We start from the raw sequence: 14,481 nt of genomic DNA on the forward strand, positions 1-14,481 counted from the left end.
AAGTGAATGGCTATACTGTCATATAAAGATCAGTATGACTTCAGACAGCTTAATGTATGCCATTCTGTGTTCCTAATTTAAAAGCAAATGCTATTATAATGATTCTATAGTTCACAGGGAGATATTAATATGCCTTTATTTGCATTTTGGAATCATTGTGTATAGGCCTAACATTGCTCAGGACTGCAGAAGCGCCTTAACACCAGGGAAAGTGAAAAACAGACAGAGAAAGAGACAGTAAGAGAAAAGGGAAAAAAGAACCAAACCAAAAAGGACAACATGTCTTTACCCATAAACGTAATTTTCTAAAATTACTCTCCATTTGATTAAACACCTAGGTCCATAAACATTTTGAATAACATACAGGAATTCATGAAGAAAAAACTTCCAGAATGAATCAATAGTTTCAGTTATCTGTCAGTACAGCATGGAGTAAACATAATTTGTTCTTATACAAATAGAATTACTGAAGTTTATTTGTTCACATGTTTGCTCATTTTGAAATTGAATGTTATTTTCAAAATTAAATGAAAATGTATCAGAGAAATACCAGACTTACTCTCATAGTGAATAAGGAAACCAACACTGGAACGACTGTTGTCCGTAGTGAAGAGCAGATACATGTAATTTCCAGTACTGATAAGGAATTGGGGTGCTTGTGTTCCATGGTATTCTCCAATTAATGGTGAAGAGTTAGCTGGACCATCTCTGACTTCCAGTGTATCATAATTAACTTCAGTCTGAAATCTGAAAAGGAATATGCAAGTCAGCTGGTAGGTAGAAGAATGGTATCATTTTCTTTAACTGTTAGAAATAATACAACCCATGTGTAACGGATCAAGAGTATCACACACAAAAAATCGCATGTCTAGGGATCCATTAGTCTATTACTGAGAATAACAACTAAGGAAAGTTTTACACACCTTTTTCTTGCTTGTTGTTTCTGGTATCATATACAATTCATAAAGGATGTAATATACTTCAGATCAACCATACAACTGGGTTTCAGAAAGACATTTAGTGGGGAATCTGGGTACAAAGATGCAAATTGTCTCAAAGAAAACTGTGTTATAGAGATACAACAAATTTCTTGTCTTCACACTAAAAAATAGTTGGACATCCTAGGAACATCTTAACTAATATTTCATTATTCTATCTCAATAACTTCATTATTTAATATTTGTTATTTGGCAAAAGCTGTTTTACATAATTGACTGTTTATTTTTTTATCCAAAGATTTTTTTCTAACATAGTTTGCTACTTCACTTTTAAATAATTATTTTTGTCCCATGAAGTAAAGCAGTATAAAAATACTAAACATAAATGAAGCCCTCATTTTGACATTTGTTACAATTATAATAAGCAGAATTGCTTAGTCTAGCTCAATGTGTCAAAGAAACAGATAATATAGTCAATGGAAAAAGAGGAGACTAACAAGATAGTTGATTTACAAGGACAAGTAACTTCAAAATCAACAGCAGAGTCAATGTCCGTGTCAATCACTAAACCACATCATATTTCTCCAGTTCATAACAGATGTCTGTGTGCGCAGCCATCCACTACTTGTTATTATATAATAATATTATTATTATTAAATCAAACAGCTCAAATCTGCTCTTTCTGTGGATGAAACGGACTGGCATTTTTCACATCAGATGCCTTTCAAGTCAGTTTGTGGTTATATCAGATACTCTTGCACACTGCTAAACCATGCACACATCAATTTTTCTGTCAACAAAGTTTGTGCTATTACACAGATATCTATACTGGTCTAAATATATTTGCCTGCAAACACAATATTCTTATTTTTGTAAGATGTTAATCTTATGAAATCTTTCAGAAATGCATATGTTCTGAGATTTTATCTTCTTTCCCCATACGGCTTATTAGTTCAACTTCTGAGAGCAACAAACTGTGTACCTATGCAATACAATATTTTTTTCAAAGTGAATGCCCTTAAGCTGTCTTGCCAATAGCGGACATATGTTTATTGGGTCTGGAGATAAGAAACTGTGTTCTTGTAATTAAAGAAAACTGCAAATTATTAACCATTCAGAAAAGGGGAAATATGTGGGACATTCCTTCACAGAGTAAAGAAACTTTCTACTTTGTTAGGTAATGATGACAGAATGAACAAGTTCCAGGCCATTATATTTTATAGACCAACTAGCATTGGTCATGTAAAATCCCCTTCACAGACACATCAGTATCAGTAACAGCAAGTTTGGATTTAGCAAGCATTTAGTAGTCTCTACAGTTCTTCTCACATGATCCCCTGAAAACAAAAGCACATTCAGAAATCAGAAGGTATTTGTTTGCTTAACTACCAGATCTAATGACTGCTTGGAAACTGACTTAGGCCCTTCATACCCTTTCTTCCTGTTCACACAGAAGACTCTAGATTTATGGTGCTTTCAACCAAGCTACACACTTTATTTGGATATGTTGGCTAAAATCCAGATGATTGCTTTCACTGCTATCTACCCACACCAACAGTGGAATACAGGTTTGTTTGCTAATACCTTTAAGCATTTTCAGAACCAGCTTCTGCCAGTAAAGCATGGAATGGCCCATATCCATACTATTACGTACATCCGTTAACCTCTCAAACAGGGAGATATTATTCAAATTTCCTATTATGAATGGTTGCATGCCCACACTAACTCCCAGCCATGCTTGATAATTTTTTGGGAGAATGCTAGTTGGCAAGTTCAAGAGTATGTTAGAAACTATTTCAAAATTTAATTGCACAAACACATGAGTTCTTCTGTCTGGGAAGGTTCTCTGGTTCTGTTTAATTTACCGGAATAGACAGTCACAGAGGGCACCACTAAAGTACTTGACAGCTTTTCAGTACCTTTCCATAATTTCAGAGATTATACATTGATTTACCCTTCAGTGGAATGAGGAAAACAGACAGACACAGCTAGGCTGGTTTAAATACTTTATTTGTACTCATAATGAATGGACTCAAGATCAATAATTCAATAGTTCAATTATTTTGACAGTTCTGTTTGTGAGGGAAACTAATTAGGAATAATGTGCTCTCAGCCAGCAATTGTAATTTTCTTACCAGGATGGTATGGCAACTGTGGGTTGCAAACCCTTTCTGGAGACAGAAAACTTAAAATAACTCCTACAGGAATTGTTACCCATTACAACAATTTTTATTCCTAGTGGGTTCTTGCTAATTTTAAACTTGCAACATCTTGCAACTAATATGCCTGTTTGCTTTCACTGCTTTTGGGAAGATGGCCCTGTACCTCAGGCTTTGGATGATTAATTTTTTTTTTTTTAAAGATGGCAAATAAATATAAGCTTATAATTAATATATTAAGTGTTTAATGAGGAAAAAAATCAGCAACTTAAAATTCTGGAAATTCCTGCTGAATGCAATGAAAGCAAATGAGTCTTTTATCTTTCTTATATGATTCTCTTTGCATTTACTTAGTCTACCTGCAATTTTTTTGCCCAGACATCCAGTCTTGTAAGAATATTCAGCAATTCTTCAGTCATTCTTCGTTTTTAATATCCTGAATAACTTAGTATTATTAGTCTTTTTATGCTTTCTGACACCATCAAAGAATTCTAGGTTTCTGAGATAGGATTTCTTTTACAAAAGCCATATCGACACTTCCTCAGTAGATCATATTTACCCATGTCCCACTAGTGCTACACTTTGTTAAAGTTTTCATAGTGGGCATCCAGTATGCAGTTCCTTAGATCTCCATGAAAGACTTAAAAGATCTGGTTCCTGAAGTGCACAGGTATCAAGACAGTTTTAAAAGAACAGTTACAGTTACACACAACTTCCAGTTGTTCAGCCATCTCATCGTTGTATTCATTCAGGACTCTTGGGTGAATGCCATCTAGTTCTGGTGAATTGCTGTTCCCCTTGTCTGTACATGCCACCACCCTTATCAATGACACTTCAGCCTGAGACATATTCCAATGAGTTCCCCAAAATGAAGAAAGTTGTGAATGTTTACATGGGTGCAGGAGGGAAACAAACAAATCAATGGAAGTGATACCTGCAGAAACTTACTAAGCACATTAAAAAAAACACCTTTCAGTTCAGGAATGTCCTGAGTCGCAAATTGAAGCAGTACTGAAATGAAATATTAGATACACTTATCTGGTCCTCACAGTTTTCCCTAGGATTCTGCATTTTTGTCCCTGTGAGGAACCCAGTATCAAGCAAAATTGATCTTTGATCTGACGCAGTAACAGTCGCTTTTACATTCTTCTGCCCTTCTCTCCATTAATTTTCATCCCTTTTCATTCCTGCTCTTAGAAGGAGAAGGCTAAATGACACTGAAAAAGTTTGCTCATCACTGTTGACTCCATGCAAAGGTGAAACTAGACACAGATTATTGCCTCTCCTTGTGTAATAGTGGAAGCCTAGCTCCAGGTGCTGTGTTTCGTACCGTCCTTTGCATCTTTTTGTCAAATAGAGTATTTAGTGTGACTTTTCTGTCTAGATCAAACACCTAATCAAATCGATACAAAGATGCTTGAAGGGTGAAGATTTTTAAAATTTTGTTTTCTTTAAGTACTTTCTTTGAAAAAAATTTCACAATTTAACTAGATACTTACTACTGTACAATTAGACAAAAGCACTAATTGAGGTCGTAATAATTACAAAAAGACTAAACATGCTGCAGTTCATATTCCTTGTACCTAAATGCATTTTCAGTACCTCCTGACTCCATATAAGAGGTAGACTAGGCTGAAAATTATTCCACTTGACATATAGTTTTTTATTCCAAAATAAACCTGCACACCACAGAGAGACATAATTTCAGTGCATTACAGTAGTGCTAATTTAGGTCCACACTGAGATAACATTTTTGCAAAATAATTGGGATGATAATTTCAGCTAGATAATCACAAAAACATTAAGGTTGGAAAAGACCTTCAAGATCATCAAGTCCAACCATCAACCTAACACCACCATGCCCACTAAACCACGTCCAAGACTGGCGCGTCTACACATTTTTTCAACACCTACAGTGATGGTGACTCCACCACCTCCCTGGGCAGCCTGTTCCAATGCTTGGCCACTCTCGCCATAAAGAAATTTTTCCTAATACCCAATGTAAACCTCCCCTGGTGCAACTTGAGGCGATTTCCTTTCATTCTATTGCTATTTACTTGGGAGAAGACATCAACACCCACATCACCACAACCCCCTTTCAGGTAGTTGTAGAGAGCAATGTGGTCTCCCCTCAGCCTCCTCTTCTCCAGACTGAACAACCCCAGTTCCCTCAGACACTCCTCTCACCAGCTCCAGACCCTGTTCTCCAGACCCTTCACCAGCTTCATTGTCCTTCTCTGGACATGCTCCAGCACCTCAATGAGAGGCCCAAAGCTGAACACAGTATTCAAGGTGCGGCCTCACCAGTGCCAAGTAGAGGGGCACAATCATTTAGCTACTCCTGCTGGCCACACTATTTCTGACACAGGCCAAGATACTATTGGCCTTCTTGGCCACCTGGGCACACTGCCGGCTCATATTCAGCCGGTTGTCAACCAGCTGTGCAGGACCCGGCACGTGGCCTTATTAAACCTCATACAGTTGACCTCTGCCCATCGATCCAGCCTGTCCGAATCCCTCTGCAGAGCCTTCCTGCCCTTGAGCAGATCAACACTACCGCCCAACTTGGTGTCATCTGCAAACTTACTGAACAGGGCCCTTGATCCCCTCATCCAGATCATCAATAAATATTTTACACAAAACCGGACCCAGAACCGAGGCCTGGGGAACACCGCTTGTGACCGGCCACCAACTGGATTTAACGTCATTCACCACAACTCTCTGGGCTTGGCTGTCCAGACAGTTCTTTACCCAGCGAAGAGTACACCTGTCTAAGCCACAAGCCACCAGTTTCTCCAGGAGAATGCTGTGGGAGACGCTGTCAAAGGCTTTGCTAAAGTCCAGGTAGACAACATCCGCAGCCTTTCCCTCATCCACTAGGCGAGTCACCTGTCATAGAAGGAGATCAGGTTGGTCAAGCAGGACCTACCTTTCATGACCCCATGCTGGCTGGGCCTGATCCCTTGGTTGTCCTGCACATGCTCTGTGAGCACCCTCAAGATGAACCACTCCATAATCTTCCCCGGTACTTAGGTCAGACTGACAGGCCTGTAGTTCCACAGATCCTCCTTCCAGCCCTTCTTGGAGACGGACGTCACACTGGCAAGCCTTCAGTTTTCTGGGACCTCCCTTGTTAACCAAGACTGATGATAAATGATGGAGAGTGGCTTGGAAAACCCCTCTGCCAGCTCTCTTGGTACTCTTGGGTGGATCCCATCAGGGCTCATAGACTTGTCCAGGTGGCATAACACGTTAACTGCTTCCTCTTGGATAATGGGAAGTTTATTCTGCTCTCCATCCCTGTCTTTCAGCTCAGGGAGCCGAATACCCTGTGGATACCTGGACTGGCTATTAAAGACTGAGGCAAAGAAGGCATGAAGTACCTCAGCCTTTTCCTCATCCTTGGCTGACAATGTTCGCCCCCACATCCAATAAGGGATGGAGATTCTCCTCGGTTCTCTTTTTGTTGTTAATATATTAGTAGAAACCTTTTCTGTTGTCCATTATGACTGTGGCCACATTGAGTTCTAGCTGGGCTTTTGCCTTTTTAATGCTTTCAAATGAAGTTTAAGATTCTGTCTTTAACAATATTCTGATGTCTGGACATCTTTTTCTTTCTTGTTTTGATCTCTGTGTTGGTACTCATGGTGAAATGTGCAGTATCCAAACAAATAAAATCCTGCAATCCACTGTTTTATGTAGTATGCTAATATACACTGAAGTAGAATCATAGATTCAGAGTATCTGAAGTTGGAGGGCACCTATAAGGATCACCAAATCCGACTCCCTGCTCCTCGCAGGACTATCTAAAATGAAACTATATGGCTAAGAGCATAGCCCAGATACTCCTTGAACTCTGACAGGCTTGGTGCTGTGACCACTTCCCTGGGCAGCCTGCTCCAGTGACCGGCCACCCTCTCAGTGAAGAAGTGTTTCCTAATGTCCAATCTGAAATTCCCCTGACTCAGCTTCATTCCATTTCCTCATGTCTCATCTCTGGTCACCAGAGAAAAGAGATCAGCACCTCCTCTTCTGCTGCCCACCTTGAGCAAGCTCTAGACTACGATGAAGTCACCATTCACCCTTCTCTTCTCCAGGATGAACAAACCAAGTAACCTCAACCACGCCTCATAAGTCTTTCACCATCGTGGTCGTTCTCCTCTGGACACACTCTAAATAGTTTGATGTCCTTCTCATACTGAGGCACCCAAAACTGCACACAGTACTCGAAGAGGGGCCACACCAGTGCAGTGTACAGTGGGACAATCACCTCCCTCAACTGGCTAGCTATGCTGTGCTTCATGTACTCCAGGACACAGTTGGCCCTTTTGGCTGCCAGGGCACACTGTTTTCTCATATTCAACTTGTCGTCCACCCAAATCCCCAGATCTCTTTCCACAGGGCTGGGCTCCAGCCTCTTGTCCCCCAGTTTGTATGTATAACCAGGATTAGACCATGCCAGGTGGGGAATCTTGTACTTGCTCTTGTTAAATTTCATACATTTGGTGACTGCCCAGTTGCCTAGTCTATCCAGATGTCTCTGTAAGGCCTCTCTATCCTTGAGGAAGTCCACAGCTCATCCTAGTTATAGTATCATTGACAAACTTACTTAATGTACATTTGATTCCTGCATCCAAATCATTTATAAAAACATTAAAGAGCACTGGCTCTAAAATTGAGCCTGGCGGAACCCCACTGGTGACTGGCGACCACCAGCTTGATGTAACCTCATTCACTATAACTCTTTGAGCCCAACCCATCAGCCAATTGCTCACCCAATGCATTATGGACTTGTCTGGCTATGTAATGTATGTTGCATCAGAAAAAAAATCCTAATGGGAAAGAAAAAAGTATCAAACACACAATAGCCAGACCTTTTTTCATGAATCGTTTTTTTTTTTTAACCTAGGAAAATTATGCTGTCATCATCAGAGACAATATATAGTTGTACCTGAATACAAAAGTAGTCAAAAGTCCAAAAGATGCCCCTTTTTGTGCCTTGGGAGGTGGACATACAATGCAAAGTGCTTGAAACATAAATAATGATAAAGTAAATACAGTTTTAAAATTTTATTTTCTGCTTGAGGAATGGTATTGTCAATGTTGCATCACAATTTCCTTCTCTGGTTTAGGTTCTTAAAGAATTTTTTTCTTCTTTAATGTTAAAATAAATATTTGTGTTCATACATTACTTGTTTGACTTTATGATTCTCACCTGTCAAAAGTGATCTTAATGGAATGTCCTGGTCTTGCTTCAATCACCCATTCACAATTAAGTGAGTCCTTATAATATCCTGGCCACCCTGGTGGTAAGATAACACCACTCGATGCTGTCAAATGTCCACCACATGGTGCTATAAGAAAAAAACATGTATACTTGTATCATACACAGTATTTTAAATACAATAGTATATATTCAAAGAACTTACAAAAATTAGCTAAAAAGCATATAAAATGAGTTTCTTATACAACACAACTAAATTTTCTACATTATGAGCATTTTTCTTCAGAATCTTAAGTCCTTCAATGTATCTTATCATAGCATATTACTCTATACATATCTTAATAGACAGAGCATGGCACTTGATTCTGCCATCCTTCCTTCTGTTGAAAAGCACATTATCTCATTAAAAATAATGTATCATCATTTTTTAGTTCTAGTATAATTCCACATTTATGTGGAAATATCAGAAGTTGTTTCAAGTAATTTACAGTTAATTATTTTCATGGTACTGTGCCATCTAATCCCGTTTTGAGTAATCTTTCAGCTCAGTGGAACAGATTGTTGTAAATATTCCACTGAATCATAGAATGGTTGAAGTTGGAAAGGACCTCCGAAAATCATCCAGTCCATCCCCTGCTCACTACAGGACATTGCATAGGACCATGTCCAGTCAGGATCATGCCCTTCCTCCAAAGGCAGTCACTCTACAACTTCTCTAGGAAATCTGTTCCAGTGTTTGATCACTCTCACACTGAAAGTTTTTTCTTGTTTAAACAGAATTTCTCGTATTTCAGTTTGTGTCCTTGCCTCTTGTCCTGTCACTGGACACCACTGAGAAGAGTTTGGCTCGATCTTCTTTATACTGCCCAATCAGGTATTTATAAACATTGCTAAGATCCCTCCTGAGCCCTTAACCTTTTCTTCTCCAGACTAGACAACCCCAGTTCTCTCAACCTCTTCTTGTATGACAGATGCTCCAAGTCCTTAATCATCTTTGTGACGCTTCACTGGATTCACTGCAGTATGTCCATGTCTCTCTTGTACTGGGGATCCCAGGACTGCACACAGCACTCCAGAAGTAACCTCAATGCTGAAGAGAGGATGACCTGTCATTTCCTCTCAGCCCAATTCTCTGGCCTGTCAAGGTCCCTCTAAACAGGACCACAAGCATATGGTGTATCAGCCACTCCCAGTTTTAAATAATGTGCAGACTTGCTCAGAGTACACTCTGTCACAACATTCAGATCATTACTGAAGACTTCAAACAGTATTGGACCCGGTATTGACCCCTGTGTACACCACTATGTACATAGTGTACCACACAGCTAGCCTCCAGCTGGTCTTTGTGTCACTGACACTATGAGCCCAACAGTTCAGTCGGTTTTCAGTCCACCTCACTGTTCACTTCTCTAGGCCATACTTCATCAGCTTGTCTATGAGAATCTTATACAGTGTCAAACACCTTACTAAAACTGAGATAAAAATTATCTCTTACTCTCCCTCCATCCCTCACGCCAGTCATCGTATCACAGAAGGCTGCCAGGTTGGTCAGGCATGATTTCCTCTTCATAAATCCATGCTGACCACTCCCAATCACCACCTTGTTCTTCATTGTTTGGAAATGGTTTCCGGGAATATTGGCTGCATCACCTTTCCCCGGTGAAACCTGTAGTTCTTCGGATTTTCCTTCACTTTCTTGAAGATAGGAATTTGCTTTCTTCTAGTCCTCAGGAACCTCCCCAGGTTAAATGACCTTTCCAAGATGATTGAGCATGGCCTTGCAATGTCATTGGCTGGCTTCCTCAGCACTTTGGGATGCATCCCATCAAGCCAATCCCTGTATGTCAAATTTCTTTACCTGTTCTCTAACTCGATTCTCCTCCATAAAAGGGGAAAAAAGTATTGCAACAGGGCTATGAAAGTAACAGGGCTAGACTGGGAGCACTTTTCAGAACAGGATCAGAGGCCTTTGGTGCAGGATTAAACAACAGCAGAAATGCCTGAACAAATTTTGGGAAACATAAGTCCCTTAAAAAATTAAGCTGTCACAGAACAGGGCTTTGGGATGTTATATTTTACCAAAGGCTATGGAACAGTCTAATAGAGGAAGTCTTTCAAGGTCAGGTAAATTCATCTTAGCATCATTTGTATAACCCTCAAGTAGACAGTGGTATCATTATCAGCAAATTCCATATTGCAGCACAGGAAATCTTGTCATTTTTCTTCTGTTTCTCTAAGTAGTGACAAGAAAACCTGTTATGCTATATGGAAATGAATAGCAACATGTATTTGTAAGTAGTAAATTAATATTCCTAGTTTTGATTCAATGTTTTTAACAGAAAAAATTGAACTCAGAGACGTTATTTGATTTCATTCATGACTTGCACTTGTCTCTGGGAAGTTTTTCCAGATTTAAGAAAGCAAGGAAAAAAAGCCACCCACAAAACACTAAATACACATGCTGAAATGTCTGTGGGGCAAAATGACTGGCCAGGAAAATGGCATTTACATTATATGTGTATAGTTAATGAAGAATGAAAAGTATTCCATCGTGTTTTTTCAAATTAATTTTTGTCATATTAAAACCAAAAACAACCAGAAGACTGTTGATCCTCACCTGATTATAACACATCACTCACTGCACATATTTCAGGTGCTGCTTATAAAGATCGTTAAGCATACAAAGACACAAAGCAGAGCAACAACAAAAACAACAGTTGCTCAGAAATCTCAGACAACTAGAAGCAAACTAAATTATCTCTAAACTAGCTAGCAAGGATGCTTGGTCCCTACTGTAATCCAAACCCCAAAACTCCTTCAGTTATCAGCTAGAAAGAGAATCCACATCAGAGAGAAAGACATCCTGAATGTAACTTAAAAGAATTATCCTTCCTTCTGTGCCAAAAAACCACTAGGCAAATTCTAAAAAAATAGTCTAGTAGCTTAATCCTTTCTTCATTAAAAACTAGGTAAACATCCTGCAAGATTCAAAGAAAGGATTACTGAAGAGTACGTATGTATTTTCTTAAAGAGTAATTTATGTGTGTGTTTTCTCTACTATCTTTTTCTTAAAGTGCTCATCTTAGGTCCTTTACCTATGTGTTTATGGAAATAAAATTACACAAAGATAATATCGAATACTTTATCAATTGTGTATAGAGTTTCAAAAGGAGAAAACATCTTTTCATGAAGAACCTCGCCCTACTCCCTGCTTTGGAGTGGGTTGGTTTTGCTCTAGGCTGTCCTGGTTTCAGCTGGGCTAGAGTTAATTTGCTTCATAGAAGCTAGTGTGAGGCTGTGTTTTGGATTTGGGATGAAAAAATGTTGATAATGGGCTGATGTTTTGAGTTGTTGCTAAGCAGTCAAGGACTGTTGGGCTCCTCATGATGGCCTGTCAGCGAGAAGGCTGGAGGTGCACGGGAAGCTGGGAGGGGACACAGCTGGGACAGCTGACCCAGGCTGGCCAAAGAGATATGACATCCTGCTCGGTATATAAAGCTGGGAGGAAGAAGGAGGAAGAGGTAGAGGGACATTGGGAGTTACAGTGTCTGTCTCCCCAAGAAACCATTATGCGTGATGGAGCCCTGCTTCCCTGGAGATGGCTGAACACCTGCTTGCCCATGGGGAGTGGTGAATGAATTCCTTGTTTTGCTTTGTTTGTGTGTGCAGCTTTTGCTTTACTGATTAAACCATTTTTATCTCAAACCGTGAGTTTTCTCACTGTTACCCTTCCGATTCTCTCCTCCGTCCCACCATGAGGGAGTGAGCAGGCGGCTGCATGGTGCTTAGTTGCTGGCTGGGGTTAAACCACAACATAAGAAAAAAAACCTGCTTCGCTGTGTAAGTCATTATATGGCTTATTTAGAATAAGAAAATAAGAACATCTAGGTTCATTACACTACTTCTACCAGGCTGCTAACATGTTTTTTTTTTTTCAGTATCTCTAAATTTTCTTAGAAATGCACATTCTTATGAGAACTGAACTGTCAAATTGCCCAAATAATAAAAACTGTAAAAGTTTTGATGGTAAGTTAAGACATAACTGCAATGACACTGAAGTTAATGGAGGTGTGAGATTTACACCAATTAAAAGGTTTGGATTAGTTTCTTCAAAAAAGTATCTTGTAATTGAGTGTCTGACTATATATCCATCATTTACTAAAAGATATATGATTTTTTGAACATCATTTTTAACAGACACACTCTAGTTGTTTATTAAATACATTCATATGTCTTGCCTTAGGACCCATCACTGTTAAGCATCAAGGAAAAAGCCTCCTTTTTCTTTTTTCTTCCCACTGTATTTCATACTAAAGAGAGATTTCATCCTAAGTATAGCTAGTGTGTTTATTCACCTAGGCAAGAACACGCAAACAAATTTGGAATTTTGGGGGAATATAATGAATATTAATCATAGCTTTTATTTTCACTGTGTTTCTCAGGAAAAAATGTACTGCAGGTTAATATGTTACATAATAATGTTAGATAATAATGTTCTTCAGTATGCTACAGACAAAACTGTTATAACAGCTATAATTCACAATGGAGTAATGATAGTGACAATCAGAAGTTGAAAAGAATAGCAACCACATTTTTAGAATGCTAAGTTATTCCAAGAATATAAAAGGAAGCTATTTTGTTTCTATTATGCCTCTCATGTGACTGAGTGTTAAAATAAGATGAATGAATAACTTTAGCTAAAGAAGTCTTATTTATGTGCAAAACGTAAAAATTAAGCTAAATTTAAATAATTCCATTATTCAAACTGTAGGTGCAAATTAAAGATTGTGCCCTTACCTTCACAACGTGGGACAGTAGAGCTCCATACTACATTTCCATCTTGCATAATACAAGTTATGGATTCAGAGCCTTGGGTCTTCACAAAGCCATCATCACAGTGAAATGAAACAGAACTTCCCAGAAGGAATCTGTCTCCAAAACGCCTTCCATTTATAGGAATGCCTGGATCATGGCACTCATTCTGACCAAAGGCTGATAAAAACATAGTAATAATAATAGTAATAACAACAACAAAAACAACAACCACCACCCCTCTAAAATATCTTTTTTTTTTTTTTTTAGGAAGGAATAACCTTTCATAAGTAACAAGATTACAATATAATTGAAAATATACAAAACTCCTCAATAAAAAGTCATCATTAAATCCAATGACAGTCACACAGATGCAACATAGTTCAAATTCTGAAGCTTTTTAGTTATGTGTGGCTTAGATACAGAAGAACACTTTGCTTAAATTTCCCTCCGGACAAAATCCAGCCTCTAAGATAATGATAAGTGTTGTTTCACATTGCAACTAATCTGGCAAAAATACAGGCTACTGTTAAAAAGCTATGGCCAGACAGAGCAACCTATCAGTGGGACGATGGCAGCAGTCTGCCTCCATCTAGTGGTGAGGCAACACAGGGTGAAACGCACAGGGACCCACACCTCCATGTGCATGTGTGACCTCAAAGGGGGAGTTCTCACCATTACGTGGATCAGTTTCAGACAGCAGCAGTGCGGGTGCATGTAAAGCTAGGGGACCTCCGTGCCTTTCAGAGGTGCGTGCAAGTAAGGGAACCCACTTCAAGCAAAAGGGGTGAGTGCTTGTGACCCCTATGTCCTGTGAGGGCAAAGTATGTATGTAAATCTTGGCAGGGCAAGATGAGGATAGATTAGAGTGGAAAGTTATTTACAAATTTGTATGTGTTAAGATAAACCAGGTAGCACAAGGAGGCACCAAGTATGGTCATGGCACCAAGCCTGTTAGCGTACAAGGAGTGTCTGGCCAACACCTTTGTCATATGGTTTAGTTTTACGTAGTCCTGCGAGGAGCTGGGAGTGGGACTTGATGAGCCTTACTCTTCTAACTTGAGATATTCTATGGTTCTATGATTCTAAGATTTCGTGTCTAACATTGTGGTTTATCTGTTGAATTGCTGATATTGTTCCTGAATCTACAGTTCACTGATTGTCAGTTTCATTAATAAATCAATAAATTGCTTTGATCCTGATTTGAATTAAACCATGAATGAAGCACTTTTCCCCTGCAACACATAGGAGATCCAGAAGTGTTAGCACCTTGGCTGAACTTAAACTAAGCATTTCCTACAAACATGAAGGATTCATAAATCAGGAACGCTCCCATTTGTCATCTCAG

General features: G+C 39.1%; 1 protein-coding gene across 1 annotated transcript in view; it reads right to left on the reverse strand.

The window, feature by feature from the left end:
• CSMD1 (CUB and Sushi multiple domains 1) overlaps nucleotides 1–14,481 on the reverse strand; it is a gene marked incomplete at both ends in the record, with an annotated part of 1,255,958 nt that overhangs the window by 308,794 nt on the left and 932,683 nt on the right. Inside the window, 3 exons of the mRNA XM_081998094.1 lie at nucleotides 560–747; nucleotides 8,313–8,451; nucleotides 13,119–13,313. Of these exons, the coding sequence (XP_081854220.1) occupies nucleotides 560–747; nucleotides 8,313–8,451; nucleotides 13,119–13,313 (522 nt within the window). The remainder of the gene's footprint in view (nucleotides 1–559; nucleotides 748–8,312; nucleotides 8,452–13,118; nucleotides 13,314–14,481) is intronic.

The sequence above is a fragment of the Phaethon aethereus genome, assembly GCF_964289735.1.
Source record: "Phaethon aethereus genome assembly, chromosome: 3".
Taxonomy (NCBI): Eukaryota; Metazoa; Chordata; class Aves; order Phaethontiformes; family Phaethontidae; genus Phaethon; species Phaethon aethereus.